At 41.5% G+C, this 19377-nt stretch overlaps 1 protein-coding gene across 1 annotated transcript in view; it reads right to left on the bottom strand.

The window, feature by feature from the left end:
• PRR16 (proline rich 16) overlaps positions 1–18205 on the bottom strand; it is a gene marked incomplete at its 5' end in the record, with an annotated part of 204155 nt that extends 185950 nt beyond the window's left edge. Inside the window, one exon of the mRNA XM_082497758.1 lies at positions 18044–18205. Coding sequence (XP_082353884.1) covers positions 18044–18205 — 162 coding nt within the window. The remainder of the gene's footprint in view (positions 1–18043) is intronic.
• Positions 18206–19377: the final 1172 nt, after the last annotated feature.

Here is a 19377-nt window from a genome sequence, read left to right as displayed (position 1 = left end):
ATTTCTGTCTAAACTATTTGGCCTTAACAGAAAAGTTACAAACAACTGAAGATGGTATTTTATAATGGGAAGCACCTGGCAATCTAGTAAGGTGTTACACAATCTGAAACATTATGTTTGTCTGCAAAGCAAAACAAAACAAAATTAAATGAACAAAACCAAGTAAACTCTTCAGAATGGCATTGTGTACCTTTGAAAAAGTATCCAGCCATTTTGGAAAGTCCTCCTTTGACATTAGTATATAGCATGCTATAGCTAATTAGTCCTTGAGACATTATTTCACTTCACTGATGGAGAAGGTTTTTAACAACATGCAAAGACAAACGCATAATGTCACTCCCTCATAAAAGAACACCGTGTAAATTGCTATCTTCAGCTGCTATTACTCTTGCTGTTAATTGGGTATCTTGATACAACATTTCCCAGAGCCTGAAAAACCTTATTAGAAGTCTACTGACTGGAGAGAAGGGAGGGGGAAAAAGATCTGCTAGAGAGGACACTCCAGTTCCAACGGGGTGCTACTCCTTGGCCATGGTTTCACAACAGATGATACCTAACCCTCAAGGAAGACAGGAAACACTGAGAAAGTTCACTCCCCTGCTGAGAGAATGAAGGGGTTGGCACAAGACAAACCAGGCCAGGGCACCTAACAGTAGTTAATTAGAAGCATCACTTCGTCTTAGAACAAGGACAGAATTTAAGTGATGCAAATAGCCTTCGTTTCCTGTAAGTTGTAATAACAAAGGAGCAGAAAGAAAGATATTTCGAAATATGTTTGGAAAATAATCATGGTCAAAGATCACAGGCAGAGAAAAAGCAGAATCACAACATATGCTTTCTGAATCAAGCACAACACAAAAATTCTATGATGTTGTAACATCCAAGGAACAAAATATTAACAACAAAAATCCCAAAAGAAATAGAAACATGCGTACGTCTATAAATAACAATAGGAGACTAGCACTGTGGAAAAGTCACAGTGGACATATCCCTTCATAAAAGTAAGAGCTGCAATTTAAGGTGACTTAGAGTAAACTTTTCCAGGAGGTGGAAAAAAACATAAAATTAAGAATAGCAAGGATAAATTTCAGTGAAAATCCCTCCTGAAGTTGTATTCCTGACATTCCAGATTTCCTTGCCAGACCACACAGACATTACTCAGACTCCGAAGACCAACATCAGTTTCCTTCACTTTGTGTCTTGCCTTTTTCAGCTCATGTCTTTGTAGTCTCAACTTCTGTAATTTAAATTAATGTAACAATAATTTAATCACACTACAGTGGTGTAACCATTGTTTCACAAAAATGTTTTTTAAATATTAGTCTTTGAACCTATTGGACCAACTAAACCCGCAGAATCTACTTCATCATCCAGTAAACTACTCATTCACTGCATCAGAAGAAGGGTGGCCAGCAGGTCAAAGGAGGTGATTCTGCTCCTCTACTCCACTCTTGTGAGACCCCACCCGGAGTACTGCATCCAGCTCTGGAGTCCCCAAGATAAGAAAGACATGGACCTGCTGGAGTGTCTCCAGAGGAGGGCCACGAGGATGATCCGAGGGCTGGAGCACCTCTCCTATGAGGAGAGGCTGAAAGAGCTGTGGCTGTTCAGCCTGGAGAAGAGAAGGCTCCGAGGAGATCTTATTGCAGCCTTCCAGAACCTAAAGGGGGCCTACAGGAGAGCTGGGGAAGGACTTTTTACTAGAGCATGTAGCGATAGGATGAGGGGGAATGGCTGTAAACTGGAAGAGGGCAGGTTCAGATTAAACATTAGGAAGAAGTTTTTCACTTTGAGGGTGGTAAGGCACTGGAACAGGCTGCCCAGAGAGGCTGTTGAGGCCCCATCCCTGGAGGTGTTCAAGGCCAGGCTGGACGTGGCCTTGGGCAACCTGGTCTAGTGAGAGGTGTCCCTGTCTATGGCAGGGGGGTTGGAACTCTATGATCTTCAAGGTCCTTTCTGACCTAAACCATTCTATGATTTGCACTTCCCATCTCCTCCTAACTTATGCCCAGTAAAACATGCAATGTTGCTATCATTAATGGTAATACACATGTATTCCTGAGGGTGAAACCAGGAACATCCTTCTCAACTAGTCACTGCTTCAGTAAGAGAGTATACCACTTCAGACCTTTCAGGCCCTGTAGAAAGAGCAATCATAGGAATAACCATGCGTATAATGACAGAAGATTAACACACTTAGTTTAAACTAAAAAAAAAAAAAAAAACAGAAATAGGTTCTGAATTTAAAAAAGATAGATGTTGACAAAATACAAAGGGCTGATTAATACAGTTAACTGAGAAGCTCATAAATGTGGATAAAGAGAAGGACTACAATGTATTCAAGTAAAAGTACAAAACCAATCAATCAGAAGTATCACAGCCCTTCACTTCCAGAACTAATTTGGTTAGAAACTACCTCAAAGAGCATACAGAACTAAAGAGTCCACCATGAAAATAAAGACTGTACAGTAAAGAAGAATGTATTGTTAAATAAATCATTAAAAACCTGAATAAGATTTTGCAACTGACACTAAATAGTGAAAGATTCTTCAGATTTCCTGAAGAAAAGTAAGGAATCTGGTTGCCAGTATACTTTAAATACAGGCGGCCCTCAAACTTTAATTTGTATTAGCTTTCAGAAGTGCTGGTTGAACTACTTGGCTTTTCTTGCTACACTGAATATCAGTTATGCCTATCCTGCAGCAAGACGAACAATGGAAATTAAACCCCAAGCATCAGCAACAGAAATGAAAGCCCAAAAACTCAATGCACTGAGGTGAGCAGCATGGGATGAGCTCAGCTGTGCTGCTCTAGCAATGACACAGTTATCTCCAGGGCCAGTAGCAAGACTTTTTAGTCTTGAAAGTCAAATGAGATACCAGACAATGGAGAAGAAGTATTACATTACATTTATATTTAAATGGAAGGATGGCAGCTACAGGTGGATAAACCTAAAATGAAACCCCTTAACTTTGAAAATGCCTCTGAGAAAGAAAGACAGTAAATAAAATTGGCTAAACTATGATAATCAAACTACATAAAAATGGCTCTACTGGATGAGAATAAGCCTCTATTTAGCCTGTCATCTTCTCTCCAACAGTGATCACAAACAGATGCTGAAGAGCACAGCGAGTAGTCACTTTAAGCACTCTCCCAGGCTGCAACCACCTGAGGCCCAGGGTTTTCCTGAGATGTGTGCTTCATTCTATACATTTAGCCAGCTTCTAGGCTTTTCTATGCATTTAGGGAGCTCCCTCTCATTAATTTTGTCCACTGTCATCTTCAGCACACAGAAACTCATATTCTCCATAATGTATACGGCCAAGATGTTCCAAAACTCAAGTATGTACTGTTTGAAAAGCCACCTCCAGGTGGATTGTTGACTACTTTATAGTTCAATGGTTTTCTAAACATATAAAATGCAGTAGATTTGGGTCAGGAGAACACAGCAATGAAAGTCCTTAACCAGACTTTGGCTGATGTCATACTATATTTTTATTAATTCCCCTGCCACAAATGTTGTAAACGCTCTGAGGAAATCTGCTGATCCAGCAGAGCTAAGAGACAACACACAGGGGATGGAGTAAATCTCGCAGATGCTTAGAAGTGGAATAAAATTCCTATTGTGCAATGTGCAAGATCATAACCGTGAGGACAAACTAAATAGCTTCGTGCTACAGATGGGAAGTTCACTAATTCATAGACCTATGTGGAAAAGACCCTGTGTGTACAAGATGATCACGGCACAGCTGTCAAACGCCAATCTGACACCAAAATGGAAATACAACTTCAGGATGTAGCAAAAGACACAGTTCCAGTAAAGATGAGCAACACTGTGCAAAGCTCTGGTTAGACGCCACCTATAGCATCAGACAGTTCTATGAAGATTAACGCAATCAAAATAGACATAGAAAAACTCTCCGTTTCATCAAATGGACCGTCTATCAAATTAATAAAAGGATTAAGAGTTTCTTTACTAATGTACCAACATACAATACAGGTGGAGGAAATATTCAGGAGCTACCTGAGCTGAGTGGCAACACTAGGACGAAAACCTTGGGTGTTAAAAAAATAATAAAAAAATAATAATTAAAAGATTCCAAGTTTTCACATCAATTCTTATAATATTCCAATGGGAACAGTAGAAAGAAGATAACAAAAGAAATTGATATATTTAAAATGGAGCTACATAAACACACAAAGAAACATGATCTGCCTCCAATAGAAGGGTCCTGGATTCAGAGACTTAGTTTGCTCTTTCCAGTCACCTATTCTTAAACAAAACATAGACCACCACACAGAAAAGTCATGACATTTCAGATAATATGATAAGCTGAGTTTAAGGCTGGAGTATCTTTTTACTCCAATTTCATCTTCCTTTTCTAACTTGAAAAACTGTCAGACAAAGCTTTTTTTTCCCATCTGCATCCCTTCACCACCAGCATCCCTCCTTTCTCTTCCTTTATTTCTTCCTGCATTTTCTCAAAATTCTTCATTCTATGCCAATGGTTCCAGCAGCTGTGACATCCTGAGGTTTCACCAAGAATTAAAAAAAAAAAAAAAAATCACAAATAATTCTTATTCCTACTTTCTATAGTTAAGATTTTCTTCACACTTGTATTGAAAATTACCGATCTTGTTACACAAGGCAAGGATGAGCAGCAAAGGCCCAAGAGCAGTCTGCAAATCAAGATGATAACACTGTGTCAGCATTCACCCAGGACACATTCTTTGGAGAATAACAGCACAAAACCTTTCTAAAAAAGGAAACTGTTAAATTCTTGCTGAATTTAATGCAACACATTTGCGTTCTCATTTAGGAAAGTAGACTATTCATTTTCAAGATTTTTTTCCTGATAATGTACATACCGCAATGATACGGAGGACCACAGTACTATCTCATCCTGCAAATACCTCTACTTAGCCTGTGAGTCTCTCCAGAGCTTTTACAGTTTTATTCCTCAGATGTGGTTCACAAAACACTAAGGTAATTTGCTCCCCTTTGATGTCCTTAAAGAAAATAATTCCTTCAGAGAAATCTCTTTCTGCAGAGCTAGAAACAGGGTGTGCTTCTTAAAACAAAGGAGGATGCCTTATGTAGTATCTGCTATCGCTTCCACTACAGGACACACGTGCATGAACAGAGAAAATTATGTAAAGCACATGTCTATGTCACAGGAGACAAGTTCTGCAAGTAGTCTAGCCACAACAACACAGTGCTTTGTGTATGTTAATTTATCATGCATATATTTTGCATCTCAAATAAATGTCATACAAAAATCAGAAGCAGAAGAAAATCAGAGATAAGAGTACTGACTGCTAAGGGAAAAAGACTCTGTGATAAACCTCCTCCTAATCTGTACTACTACTAGAATTTTAACAAAATTTTATTGTCACTGTTCATTTCTTTGCCTGTTGGGGGTTTTTGCCCAGATTAAACAGTTTCCATTCACAAAAACATGGTACTATGCTTCCTGTGTCTCTATTACATGGCAGTCTGCAGTAGGAAGCATGCGAAGACTGCAAGAACATCTTCTTCATGGGAAGAAAACCTTAAAGCCACATAGACTTGCTACTGCTCTATGTTAGAAGAAAGCAAGATACTGACATCTTGTCCTCTAGCCACACAGGCTTCCAAAGTCTAACACAAAGTTTTCAATGAAAAATTGTACTGAAGTGCTGCAAGACTATAGTTGCTGTACAAAAAGCAAGGAAAAAAATTACTCTGTTCAAAATAGTTATTTAATTATCATAAAATCCACTTGATCAAGATTTAATTGCACTATATTAGCATTTATGTAACAGACAACTTTGTTTCATTGCATACAAGAAACCATGAATAGAAGGAAGACATATCATATCTGTAAATCCACAGTGATAACAATGATGCCTCAATCTTGATAAATTAAGCTGAGAAATAATAGATGAACATGCGAGAAGAACTCTACCTGTACGAAACAAGCACTTATTAAAACAAGAACTTGATTTTTAGAAAATTAAGGCTCAATAATGTTCCAAATCCCCTCTGAGCCTTGCCACTCTTTCAAAAGATAGCTATAAAAGAAACAAAAATCATTTGAAAAGCTGTCACATAATACCAGGACATTATCATGAGATGTCACTGTCAGAAGTGGGGAAAACTAAACAGAATCATGCTTCATATTTAGCAAATGAGCCACAAGATCTACAGAAATATAAGTCCTTCCTTCTTTTCAAAATCGATTATTATTAACTACACCTGACTCCATGATACAAAGCGTCAAGTCAAGGTTGTTTACATTTTTCCCAAAGAAAGAATTCATCCAGAGGGTTATTTATTAACTTTTTCTTTTAGTATTTTATTTTATGCTCTTGTTTGACTAACATCTGTTAAACACTGAATCTCAGAAATAATTTACATTCTAAGCCAGATGTAAGTTTGCAGCAGACTACTAATTTACGGAGAAAATAACCGACTAGGTACATTTAATATTCTGTTCAAAGTATAAAAAAGTATATATAAAGTATAAAAGTGGCACCTATTTCTAAGGTGTAAACTGAACAAACTTTGATAGATCTGACTTTTTTTTTTTAATTTGTAAGAAACTTGAAGTAAAGATTCACAATGCTAGCCAAGTGTTCATCTAGAAACAGGATCAATCTTGGACTATAACTCTTTGGCATGCAATAAACTCAAGCCTTAGATAAAAGAATTAGAACCTTGTCATAGCCATTCATACAGATTACTGTCCATACAAGTAGTGGGGTTCTAATTTCTCCTGAAATGAAGAACATGAATTATGCGAATCAGATACCAACTTCACACAGACACAGGCATATCAAATCTCCAGAATGTCTTGCACTGCTTAAGAACAACAGGCCAGTTAATACAAGATGGCACAGCTCTATCGAAGTCGAATTAAGTTTCTTCAGTGTACAGCCCCTTAAAAATAGGGAGAAAAACATCATTCAAGCCACTGTTCTAACTGTATTGTAACGCCCTCAGTTTTACATTATCCTTCAAACCTTCTTCAAAGACAAACCTGAATATTTTCAAGGTATCAGTTTTTCTGTCTTATTGCAGCTTTAATTTGAAGAAAGGAACAGACTATGTAAAGTCTGAACTAAATAAAAAATTCTTACTTCTCTGCAGTACCTTTTTTTCCTAGTTCAGCATCCTCAGCACCTGAAGTAGTATGACTTTTTCTTGTGCAACTCATCCATCCATTCATCCATCCATCCATCCACCCACCCACCCACCCGCCCATCCATCCCTCCCTACTTTAAATATTACTATGTGTAGCAATATACTGGGTTGGGGTTGGGGGTTTTTTTTGCAGCTACACTGTCTTACATATCTTTGTAGTACACCCTATTTTCCATGATACTCATCAAGTTAATTTAAAGTCTCAGCTTAGTCAAACACCTTGATGGTTACACTGTATCACATCAGCAAAAGCGCTGCATTCTAAGATTTAAGGCGGCAGCTAATGAAAAGAATTAACTAAAGTGTTTGCACATGATTTAAAGTGCTTACAATCCAACCATTCAAATTCTATGAATTTTTTTAATAGACAGAATCAAATAACTACCATCTGAAAAACAAGCATATGCAAATCAATTGTCAACAAGCAACAAAACAAACTAACAATCACAACCTCCTCATTCTCTTGCCTCAGCATAAACCTCCCAGTTTGGTCAACCATCAGTTTTCTGTAAGCCTTACAGATTCTCCATACCATCCATACTTTGATTTCAAGAAACAGAAGTTATTACTTCAGCAAAGGTACGTATGCTTATATAGATTCCCAGTCTTAATAAATTACCAGACACTATGTCCAAACACAGGGTATTTTTTTTTTCCAAATGCCACAGTTTATTGAACCTTAAAACTGCCCCATAAAATTACCTATAAGCAATGAAAGTCAAATAAGCCTAGACTGTACCACTCCAGTTATCACAGATAAAAGTAGCATTAGCAGAGACCACCTGCTGTTGTAAACATATCCCATTCAAATGGTCTCTGCAATCATCACTAAAAACTCCTAAAGTACACTCCAGTTGGTAACTGAAAATCATTGATTTAAGAGTGTAGCACTGCAGAATTTTGAGAAAAGATGGAGTGAATTTTAAATATTCTGGATACTGAACTGGAAAGCTCGAAAACAATGTTAACTTAACCTATCATGGGCTTTAAACGAAAATTTTTTGCTTATCACAGCAACACAGATAACTTCGGAATCCAAACAATGCAGCTATCAGTTGCTATACCAGATTGGAAATTGAGCTAGAAAAAAATACTAACAATGCTTCCAGAACCTACATAGGAGAATCTGCTATGAGCACGTGAAAGATGCATGAGGAGAACAATTGTGTTACTAAGATGAATACCAGAGTCACCTGAAATTCTTAAGACCGATCTTAAAACTCTGATGTTGACTTTCCTGAGTCAACGTTCAAGAACGGAGAGAGAAGCACTTTCACGTTTAACATCCTATATGTCATTTTGGTAGCCACTAGCAGTGAGGTAGATAAAGCTGCAGAAGCACCAGAAACTGTTACCACAGAAAAGAGGAAAAGGGCTAGGAAAAGAAAACAAAAAAGCCTCATAGAAATGGAGGGATTTGTATGATGCAACAGAAAATGAGAAATCAAAGTGAAAATTGACATCTGCAGCGGTTGGAGCAGAGGGGCAAAATTAATCTGAATGGTTCACAAAGTTAAATTGAGTAGCTGCATTGGGTTTGCCTGCTCAATTTCATTTGGAGGTGGGGAAAAGGATGTATCACAGTCTCATGGAGAGATGTTACAGAGGAGTGGCATCCCTGTAAAAAGCAGAAGCTGCAGCCCTCCCTTCCCATCATCACTGCCTAATGTCACATCCAGTGGCTGCACCCACCAACACCAGCCCCATACCCTCGGTGTATGCATCCGTTATGTTCATACAGGGAGTTATCCTACAAATCTGTTATTTATCCTTCTGCCTGAAAGTAAGTAAAATCCAGATTCAGACCACAGGCAGTGAGAAGTCCGTAACCATTTACTACTGCAGATATAATGAAAAGGTAGAGAACATGTTTTTCACCTAATTCAAAATTTGAGTGTTAAAGAAATATTTACTGAGGGAAGCTAATGTTTGTAACACAGCATTTTTACTGAATACATACCTGATTTTTTGACGCCATGTCTGCAGTATTGTGCACAGTTCTGGACTCCCCAGTACAAGACAGATATTAAAATCCTGTACCTAGTCCAGCAAAAGGTTGGGAAGATGACTAAAGGGTTGAAGCATCTGTTATTCGAGGGGCCGCTGAGAGAACTGGGATTGTTTAGCCTGGAGAGGAGAAGGCTCAGTGCAATCTTATCACAATGTGTATAAATACTTGATTGGAAGGAGTAAGAATACGAAGCCAGACTCTTCTCAGTGATGCTAAATGAGAGCATAACAGGCAACAGGCACAAATTGAAATACAGGACACTCCACTAAACGCAATACAAAACATATTTACTGTAAGGGTGATTCAACATTGGAATAGGTAGTCCAAAAAGGCTGTGGAGTCACCATCCTTGAAGATATTCAAGAACAAGATCCTTAGCAACCTGGTCTGGTAGACACTTGAATGGGCTGGACAATTTCCCGGGGTACTTTTCAACCTCAACCAGTCTGTGATTCCATATTTAAAAATAAATACATTTGTTCCAATTATTTGTCCAGTAACTACTGAACTTTCAGTAGTTAATTTAGCTGGACAATTGCTCTCTCATTAGCATGTGCCCTTACAAAAATTCAGAGAACTAACACTGAAAAAGTGTTCTTTTTGCCCAGTTTCATCAAAAAGGCAAGAAAAAGCTGAAGTCATACCACAAAAAAAGAAGAAAATCTCAATGACAAAGCATGCAAAGAAAGAATTATCCTTGGGTTTTGTTACGCTGCAGTAAAGAAGAAACATACTGACCTCGATTTTTCACATTTTCACATTAATTATATACAGAAAGGACACAGTTACATGGGTATAAACAAATAAATTATAACGGAGAAACAAGCCCAAACTGTTCATTTGTTAATGTTTTTTGTTTGCTTATAAAATCTGCATCTTTCAGGCTACATAAGCTGCCTCCTTTAACACAGTGCCATTTCCAGTAAAATGTAAAATATCATTAAATATCAAAATTTTGAATATTTTAAGCACTTATCTCACTTTCTGCAGTTGAATGGAAAGCCCAAATGTAGTTTTTGGTTTCCCATCAAAGTCCTGGAGCCCCATGAAGATGGTACCACTTTAAACAAGTAATAAACTTCTCACACTATTTTCAGAAGTATTAAATCATCTTCTTCTCTTACTTACAACACAAATGATTACAGTGCAAGTAAGAATGTTTTACTCTGCTTCCACCTTGAAGCTGTTCACTGAAAGAACTGTAAACAGACTACAACAAACAATAGAACATAATACTATCATTGGTGAAAGAATAAAATAATTACTGCAGATCTATCAAAAAAAAAAAAAGGCAAAGAAACGGAAAGGTGTTTTAAAATTGCAGGATTTTTCAGATTACTGAGAAATAATCTACAATGAAAGCTGGAAATGATTCAACATCAGTGCTCTCCATCTTCATAATGCAATGTGGCACATGCTGCATGAAACAACGGATGACTTTGTTAACCTTTAAAGACATATGAACATCCTATAATTTTTGCAAAAGCAACAACTGACGGCACTACTCCTGTTTGGAGGCAATTGCTCCTCGCTACTCCCATCAGCTCTAACACAATAATTTTAAACCAAACCAGAACGCCAGGGGCTCAGCCACCAAGCCCTCCCACCCCAGTCATCCAACACAGACACAACCTGACACAGGGAAGCTGTAGTAAGAGATCTGCTAGAGGATTTTCTTAGCCCTTCCACAGTGAAGGCAGGCTCTGCTTTTCTCCTTCCCCTGAGTACAATAAGAAAGAGGGCATTTTGAAGCATTGCAGGTAGCTGCAGTAAGAATGACCACAGTCAATGATGTACAGAGCTGGACATGAGCTGTGAGAGGGAGGCAGATATAGGCTGCAGCCCTTATCATACATTCACGGTTAACATATTAAAGATTCAGTAAAACAGGTAATATGCATGCTACATTGAAATTTGAGTGAAACACTACCTCAAGACCTTTACTTTAAGAAAACAACATACATCAGTTGCTATTTAGTGCATCTATTAAAAAAAAAAAAAAAACAACAACAAACCAAACCACAAACAAAAAAAAAAGCCAAAAACAAAACACCAAACCAAACCAAAAAGCCCAACTACTAGCAGAATAAAACAAAGTCACATCTACATATAGGTAAAAACACTAGTGTTAACCTGCATGCTTTGAAAGTCAGCCACAGGTTATGTGGGAAGGACACCTGTCCGTATGCAAAACAGACCCCTTCACTCTCTCTGCCTCACAGTGATAACCTCCACAGAAGAAAAAGTGGGGACACCTGAGCAGGATGTACATGAGCTACCTGTGAGGTCACTGACCATTCGGCTCATCTGCCTTTCAAATAACAGTTATAACATACTGAGAAGACTATAAACCACCAACATTTTGCAGCTCTAAAAGAAATGGAAACTAGAAGAGGATAGTGATGCTCTTCATAAAGGTATTGTGAAATAGGCACTACGGGAAAGTACTCTTTAAACTCAGGGACAACAGTTGCCCCTCTCCCACATCTCCCCCAAGAGTATTATTAATTAGTTGTGTGCAAATTGACTGTAAGTACTAATTTGGATGGAAGTTTTTGACTGGAAGTGGGAAGGCTATTCTAGAACTTTGTCCAGCGTGAGTAATGGGAACAGAAGCATTGCTTCATTTCCAGAGGAAACTGGCAAAAATCTGCCAAACTTCAATGGTGGTGCTCAACCAAGTCATTGTTTTTGTATGACACATTCATACATACACATGGCAGCAACTGTTTTCTCTAAATTCTGAAGTTTTAATAAAAATGAAGCAGCCCAAATCTAACTTTAGTGACACTTGATCTTACTTTTGTTCCTAATGAATTCAGTGGAAAAATCTGATTGCAACAAACTGAATTTCGTGCCTCACTACTTTTGTTTTCTGTATCACGGTCAGTAGTGCACGGACTGCGCGAAGTTTGAACTGCAGCACAAAGATACATATTTTCACTGTGGTACTGTTTTTATTTGAAAACTGAATTTATATATGCTCTATTTAGCTCATGGTTGCACAATACACATTACTATCAGGAGCTTAGTATTGCATAAAAGGAATGAAGTAGCTGACATGAGTGTTTATAAAAACAAAATAGCTAGCATAAATTGACAGTGTGCCTCCCTTTGTCAAACCTCCTGGTATTAACAAGCAACGCTCTATACGTACACTAGTTATTCTTTTCATTGTGTTACACAACATAATTACTAACTCTTGGTAGCTTTGGTTACCAATCAGATGCGGAGCAACCTTAACTTGTCATACATCAGCATTTAAAATGTTCCTGACAACCTCAACACACGGGGGGGGGGTGTGTGTGTGTGTGTGTGTGTGTGTGTGTGTGTAAGGTTCACAGTTACCTTTTAGCTCTATTGGTTTTATTGACACTACTGGCATAAGAATTTTGTCCTAATACATTTGCACTTTTTTGTTGGGTATAACTGTATAAATGCTTCATAGACCACAAGAAATAAAAGGAAATTAAAATTAGGATTCAGTCACCTGCAATGACTATCTGTGGCCCTGTTTGGACCCCTGGGCAGATCACAATACAGTTGCTGTGCAGTGCTTCTCTTACACAATGAATCCCACTCTGCACTTGGAATAAACATCCAGGTACAGTTCATGATTGCATTTGTCACTAAGGAATGCAACAAGAAACTGGGAAAAAAAAAAAGCCTGCTGCTGGAGAGATCAGCAAGTTTTGGAATGGGAAATGCCATTAGTCATACAATGCCTTGGTCCTGGTGCCTGAACCAGACCACAACTCCAGCTGCAGCAATAAAAATCACAGGACAGCTTCAGTCCCTCTCACTTCCCACTGACCAGATCTGCATATACAAAGACTGTATCTACTGAAGCAAGACTCCGGGAGGAACACTGTTAAGAGGGCAAGCATCCAGAATCCATACTTAAGAAGGGCATCTGCATTTACTGGATTTCTAACGGCAGGAACAAGTATGCTCAAAAACCTCTTCCTTCAACTGCCACCACCTAGAAAAAGGAGCTGGAAGTCCCTGACATCTGGAGAGAGCCCAAAAAAAAGAGAAGAGGCAGGGATCAGCAGGAGAAGATCAAATGGATTAAAACGTTTTGCTATTGTTCTGCTTACCCTTAGGTTTGCACATAGTCTATTCTTTACCTGTGCTGTATTACCTCCCCTCCTCACCTTCATGCAGCAATATGAACCCAAAACATTTCTTGTATTTGTTTGTATTGCTGCCTGCACATCAGAGATACTGATACACGATTGATTGTCTCCATTCTAATCCCTTTGATGGACACAAACTGCAGTTTCCTAGTTTCTGGATTAACAGGCAAGAATCTGAAGTGCCTTCGTCCCATCTGGATCGTGAGCTGAACACAAAAACAGAATGGAAAACATTGGTGTTGAAATTGTAATATGGTCCTGCAGGCCTGATCCAGAAATGAAGACCATGGAATACATGACCACCCTCCACTTAAAAGAACAATGACTGGCATGGTAACAGAATCAGGTCATGTACCCTACCCCATAACAAACTTTATCATGGTGCTTGCAAGGAGGGGGGGTAGCATCTGTTGGTTCCATCACCACTGAGAAAACATTATTTGTTAAGTCACGCCCAAATTTTACAGATCACATCTTTATGGGAAATAAATGCATCAGTTAGATGAGGCAGTATTATTCACTCGTTCTGTCAGCAAGACATTTTTGCAGGGTTTAAAGCAGAGGAGGTAAGACTTGGAAAGACTGGAAATTTACTGATGCATGTGCAATGCTTATGAGGGCTTCTGTTTCTCCTGTACCTCCATTTTGGATTATTCTAAACATTGGCAATAGCTACACAGCTGCTTCCTTTCGATAAAAGGTTGAAGCGTATTTAGCCAATTAAAAGCTATGCAAATGTTTCACACATAACTTCCAGGAATTTGTTCTGCATGATGAATTTTTATTACCGCAAAAAGTATTTATCAAATGATTTAGTTAAGTATTTCTTTAATGTAAACAAGTGCAAGGATACAGAAATGTGCAACATTATCATAAAATGTGAAAGCAGGGAAGTCTTAAAAATTATAAGATCAGTATTAAGATGATACAGATCTCTGTGTCCTGCTCTCCACAGGTGTGCATGCACACCCCCTACAGCCCCGTCTGAAGTCATCAAAGAATTAGGGCTACCTCACGCATTTTACATTCAAAATACTTTAATTAGCACACAGCTTCTGGTTTCCAGTACATCATTATTTAGGTACCAGACAGATAAACATCATCTGCAAAGCAAGACTGAATAATAAACATATTTCTAGACAGGCTCCAGAGAAAAAGGTCTTTTATCCAATCCTCTGGAGGAGAATCAAAGTTTAAGGCTTCACCAACTTAATTTTGAAATAGCCTGAACTGAAGAAATAGTCAGTGTTACTCAATCCTCTGGCACCCATTTGATTTTTCTTTGGAATATTCAACAAATAACAGCCACTTGATCCATTTTAAAACCATCAATTTTTTTCCAGCACAAAACATATCCTGCTGCTGGTACACACCCACCCAGTGTTTCTTTTTAGCAAGGATACAAAAGCTGCCAAGTCTCTCCTAAGTTAACTGCACCCAAGAGAGGACTAACCACACATGAGCTCAGACTCTGGACCTTGCACCGCTCCATCCGAACATACCTCCCAATCACCCCCCTTCTCTGTCCTTAGTCTTCTGTGGTTATGTTAGCCTTAACAGGCCAGACCAATAAATAAGGGACAAAAAAGAGACAGACGCTCCATTTCTAAGACACAGTAACTCCTAACATGTACTTATTTTCATCCACATGATTCAGTCATGTGCTTTTACAGAAAATTTATAAGTTCCATGATTTGTGCATCTGGATTTAACACCCCATCCTCTTCCCACTCCTCCCTTCCCCTCTTTTAAATACAAAAAATGTTAAAGGATAAATTAGAAAAATCTTCAGAACAAAGGGCAGATTAAAACACATTAATGTAAGTAAGCTATAATAAGCTAAATGTAACGAGACATACAAGTCTTATACAGCCATACTCATTACTGTTACAGCACAGTTCACTTTGAAGTGACAAAACTATCTTTCAATTTGACAGCATTTTGAATATGAAATCTTACAAAAAAAGACTGAAAGACGTTAGGAGGTTACGTATTGGGTTAGACTGGGTGTCAAGTGCTACATTAAGTATAATCTAACAAATAATTATTTATATTTAACAAATAGGTGGACATAAATAGTGTTCTACAAATGCCATATTTTCAATATCAGAATTAAATATTACTGTAACTGCACAAAAAGGCTCTCACACCCTACCACTGTAGCAGAACTGAAGTCTTTTTTAACATAACAGTAATAACAAGAATAAAAACCTGTTTTCAGAATACTATATTCCTAATTAAAAAGAAAAAGTAATGAACAACAGAAAAGGTTGTAGCGCAATAGTTGAACTGCAGCAAACACGCAGTGGGAAAAAAAAAGGTACCCAAAACATTTCCAGACACAATTTGTAGTGAAAATGGAAAGCATAAACTTACATCCTCTAGTTTATCGCTTTCCTTGGTACTACAGTAATGCACCACAAATGAAGCACAGGTATACTTCTGTGTGTAATACAGCAGAACTGACTATAGAACAACTTCCTACACGCTTTAATGAAAGATCTGACAATGCTTTCTAACACCTACAAACAACGTATGAAAGAGACTGATTATTAGCTTATACTATCATCAATTAACTCATTTTCGCATAAAAAGGCATACACTAAAGATGCGTCAATAGATCTTGTACAGGTTTAGTCCATAAAAGGCAGACAACTGGAGGTACTCACATGGTAAACTTCCGTGGACTTTTCAAAATAAATGTCACACAAAGTGTATTTAACACATAATGGTAATACTCCAAGCAAGCAGATAATTGTATATGCAACCTTTGTCAGAGTATTGCAGGTATTATTTTTGTAAGACATGTTTAGAGAAAAGCATTACTCAAAAGCTTGTGTGATTACAAACAAGATTTAACTATCCTTTTTATAAAAATACTTCCATTTTTTAAAAACAGATGCTTTTGGCAATCCTTCCACCCTTCAACAGGTACGTAGCACTTAATAGAGTTACTGCACCATTTCTCTACAACTTCCCATTTCACTCTAGTTGGAAAAAGGAGTTCCACCCAAGCCATTTCCCCACCGAGCAGAAGTAAATCCAGTTCTCTTTCACAGATGCAGTCAACCAGAACAGGCAAGTTTGCTTAGATAAAACATGCCACAGTAAATGATGACATACGACCTCCACCTGCAGTGATCTTGTTTGCTCACTAGAGAAAAGCTAGGACTGATTATGTGCAGAGAATGATTTACATTCATGAGACAGATCACAGTACATCCTCTCCAGGTCCTGAAAATGTGCTTCTGCAGCAACAGAAGCCAGTTTGCTCTATCAGTCTTTAAAATGTTGGAAGAACTGCCAAACAAATAATGTTTATTTCCACTTCAAAATACCTCAAAAAATTACAAAGCACAGACAGTAGCACATTAAGGAAAAGAGAAATTATAGATATATTTTCAATAAAGGAGAAATCTGGAATTGTGGGTGAGAAAGAAGTCTAACAGCTGTGATTAGTGAGCCGTGTGTTTATACATCTTTCAACCTCATATGAAGTACTGGGTGAATTTCAGACTGCCTCAGATGGCAAAAGTCTGTTGAATGAAACTTGTTGACAGTGTTGTTAAAATAGAAAACTAATATTTGATAGCAAAAAAACACAGCCTGTTATAAATGTCAAATACAGGATTAAAAAGCAATGCACAGAGATTCTGGACTTGAAATTCGGTGCATAATCCAACCATCTGTCGACCAGTTGTGTAGCAAAATCAAGATAACGTGGAAATCTCCAAAAGGACAGCCAAATTCTCTTCCTTCAGCTACAGCATTTCCCCGTTAAGGAACGCGCCCGCGGTAATCGCACTCTGCCTGCAGATTAACCGAGGGGAGATGACACTCGCCACCGGCAAAAGAAAGATTGCAAAGGCAATCATGCCAGATCGGCAAGACCAACAGGGCTCCCAGCTGGCGGTGAAGCAGCCTGCAGAGGCAGAAGCGGGACTTCGCCGCGCCGGTACCGCCGAGCCGGGCAGGGACCCTTCGCCCAGGGCGGCGGGTGCGCGGGGTCCGGGACCCCCTCCCCCCCGCCACCAGCCGGGAGATCCGAGCCGGGCTGCTGCCTAAGGGGTGAATACGGGGCTGCACCGTGCAGATGAAAAGTTAAACCCGCCAGAGCGGGAGTGGAGCCGCTTCTGACACCTCTCCCACCGTCGGGATGTCGGCCCGGCGCAGACCGCGACCGGGCAGGACTGCGGGTCCTGCAGCTCCCACACACACCTTCCTCGCCCAGGGTGGACCCCGCAGGAGATGCACTCCTGGCCCTCCGGGAAAAACAAACGAACAAACAAACAAAAAAAAACAACCTTCCCCCCCAAAAAAGCCCCAACAAAACAACTCCGTAGGTTACGCCGAGGTGGGAAGTCCCCGGGAAGAGCCGCCTCGCAGCCGGGGGATGGGTGGGAGCACGACCGGCCCCGGGGGCGCACGGCACCCGGCACACGGGGCTCCAGCCGCCCTGCACCGCCCCGTCCCGTTACGGACAGCCGGGCGCGGCAGCGAGGCTGAGCCGCCCGCCCCGGGTACGGCCGGTGGCCGCCCCGTGCCCAAGCCTGGACACCAGTTGCTCGACCCGCGGTGAAGAAGTGGTAAAGAAGGAGCCCGGGGGCGGCAGCGGAGCCCCGGGGGGAGCAGGGCCCCCGGCCCACAGGCGCTCGCCCCCCCACGGGGCAGACCGGGGATCTGCCGGCGCAGCTCTCCGCTTCTCACCTCCTTAAGTTCCTTGGCCACGTCTTTCAGATCCCCCAGGACTAATTCCAAATCCTCCACGATGATCTTGATCTGCTCCTTCACCTTGGCTTTGGAGCCTGCCGGCGGCCCCTCGGACGGCGACGAGGAGGAGGATGCGGTCCCCTTGGACTGGGCGGACATCCTTCGGGGCAGCCCGGCGCGGTCAGGGGGGGCACGCAGGTCAGGCGAGCGCGGCGGCCGCCGGCCGCCCGGCCCCGTCCCTCCGTCTCCCGGAGCTGCCGCAGCCGCTGCCGCCGTCGCCGCCGCCACCGCCGCCGCCGCCACCGCCGCCGCCTGCCCGCCCGCGCATCCCGCGCCGGGGGCGCCGAGCCGCGCCGCGCTCCGCCGGGCGGCCGCGCTGTGCAGCTGCCATCGGCTCCCGGGAGCGGCGCGGGGGCCCGGCTGCAGCCCGTCGTGCGCCGCGCCTGCGCCTCGCCCCGCCCGCGCCGCCGCCCGCTCCGGCTCCGGCTCCGGCTCCGGCTCCAGCTACGGCTCCGGCTCCGGCTCCGGCTCCGGCCGGGGAGAGCGGCCGGGGGAGGAGCGCCCGCCGCCCGCGGTATCGCCCCCACCCGCGGTCCCCTGGGGGGGGGCGGAGGAGACCGGGCGGCTCCTCCGGAAGGGGCGCGCAACCCCCCACTCTCACCTCCCCCCTCGCCCCTGCCCGCGGGGGCGAGCGCACGGCGCGGTGTCAGCACGGAGACAACCCCCCCGGGTCCCCTCCGCCCCCCCTCCCCCCCTCCTCCCCGCCGGTGGTCCCCGCGCACGGGGGCTGCTTGCAGCACCTCTGCCGGAGAGAAATGTGTACCCGCCAAAACAGCGCCCAAAAAGGGGAACGCTGGCTCATTGCAAAATTCCTGTCGAAGGAGACAACAACGATGCTCGTTTTGGGGGGGGAAGTCATAATTGGGAGGTGACACTCGCACACCTCTGCACTCTAAGGTAACCGTTCTGGCTGCTCTGGGGTGCAGCATGTTCGCGTTGGACTTAGCTGCTGTAATGGGGCCATAGGCAGGACGGTGTCCAGTTAGTGCCACCGAACTGGTAAAAGGCAGTTTACACGTCTCTACACACCCTTATGTGCAGTGGTCAGCGGACCCGCTTCCAGTTGGGAAAGAAAGGTCGTCCATCTCATCAGATAGAAATAAAAACGCACGTCAAGCAGAACAGCTCTTACGAATACGCTGCCTGGGTCTTTCTCTGAAGCAGAGGCCAGCGCTGCATTTGAATACACAGTGATATCCAGAGATCAACCTGTGGGGCAAAATGAAGAGGTTGCTAGATATCACTCACCTCTGGTGATTTTTCATCTTTCT

Source organism: Vanellus vanellus (assembly GCF_965231255.1).
Source record: "Vanellus vanellus genome assembly, chromosome: Z".
Lineage (NCBI taxonomy): Eukaryota > Metazoa > Chordata > Aves > Charadriiformes > Charadriidae > Vanellus > Vanellus vanellus.
The sequence above is the reverse complement of the archived record's forward strand: the minus strand, read 5'-3'. Positions and strand labels throughout refer to the sequence as shown.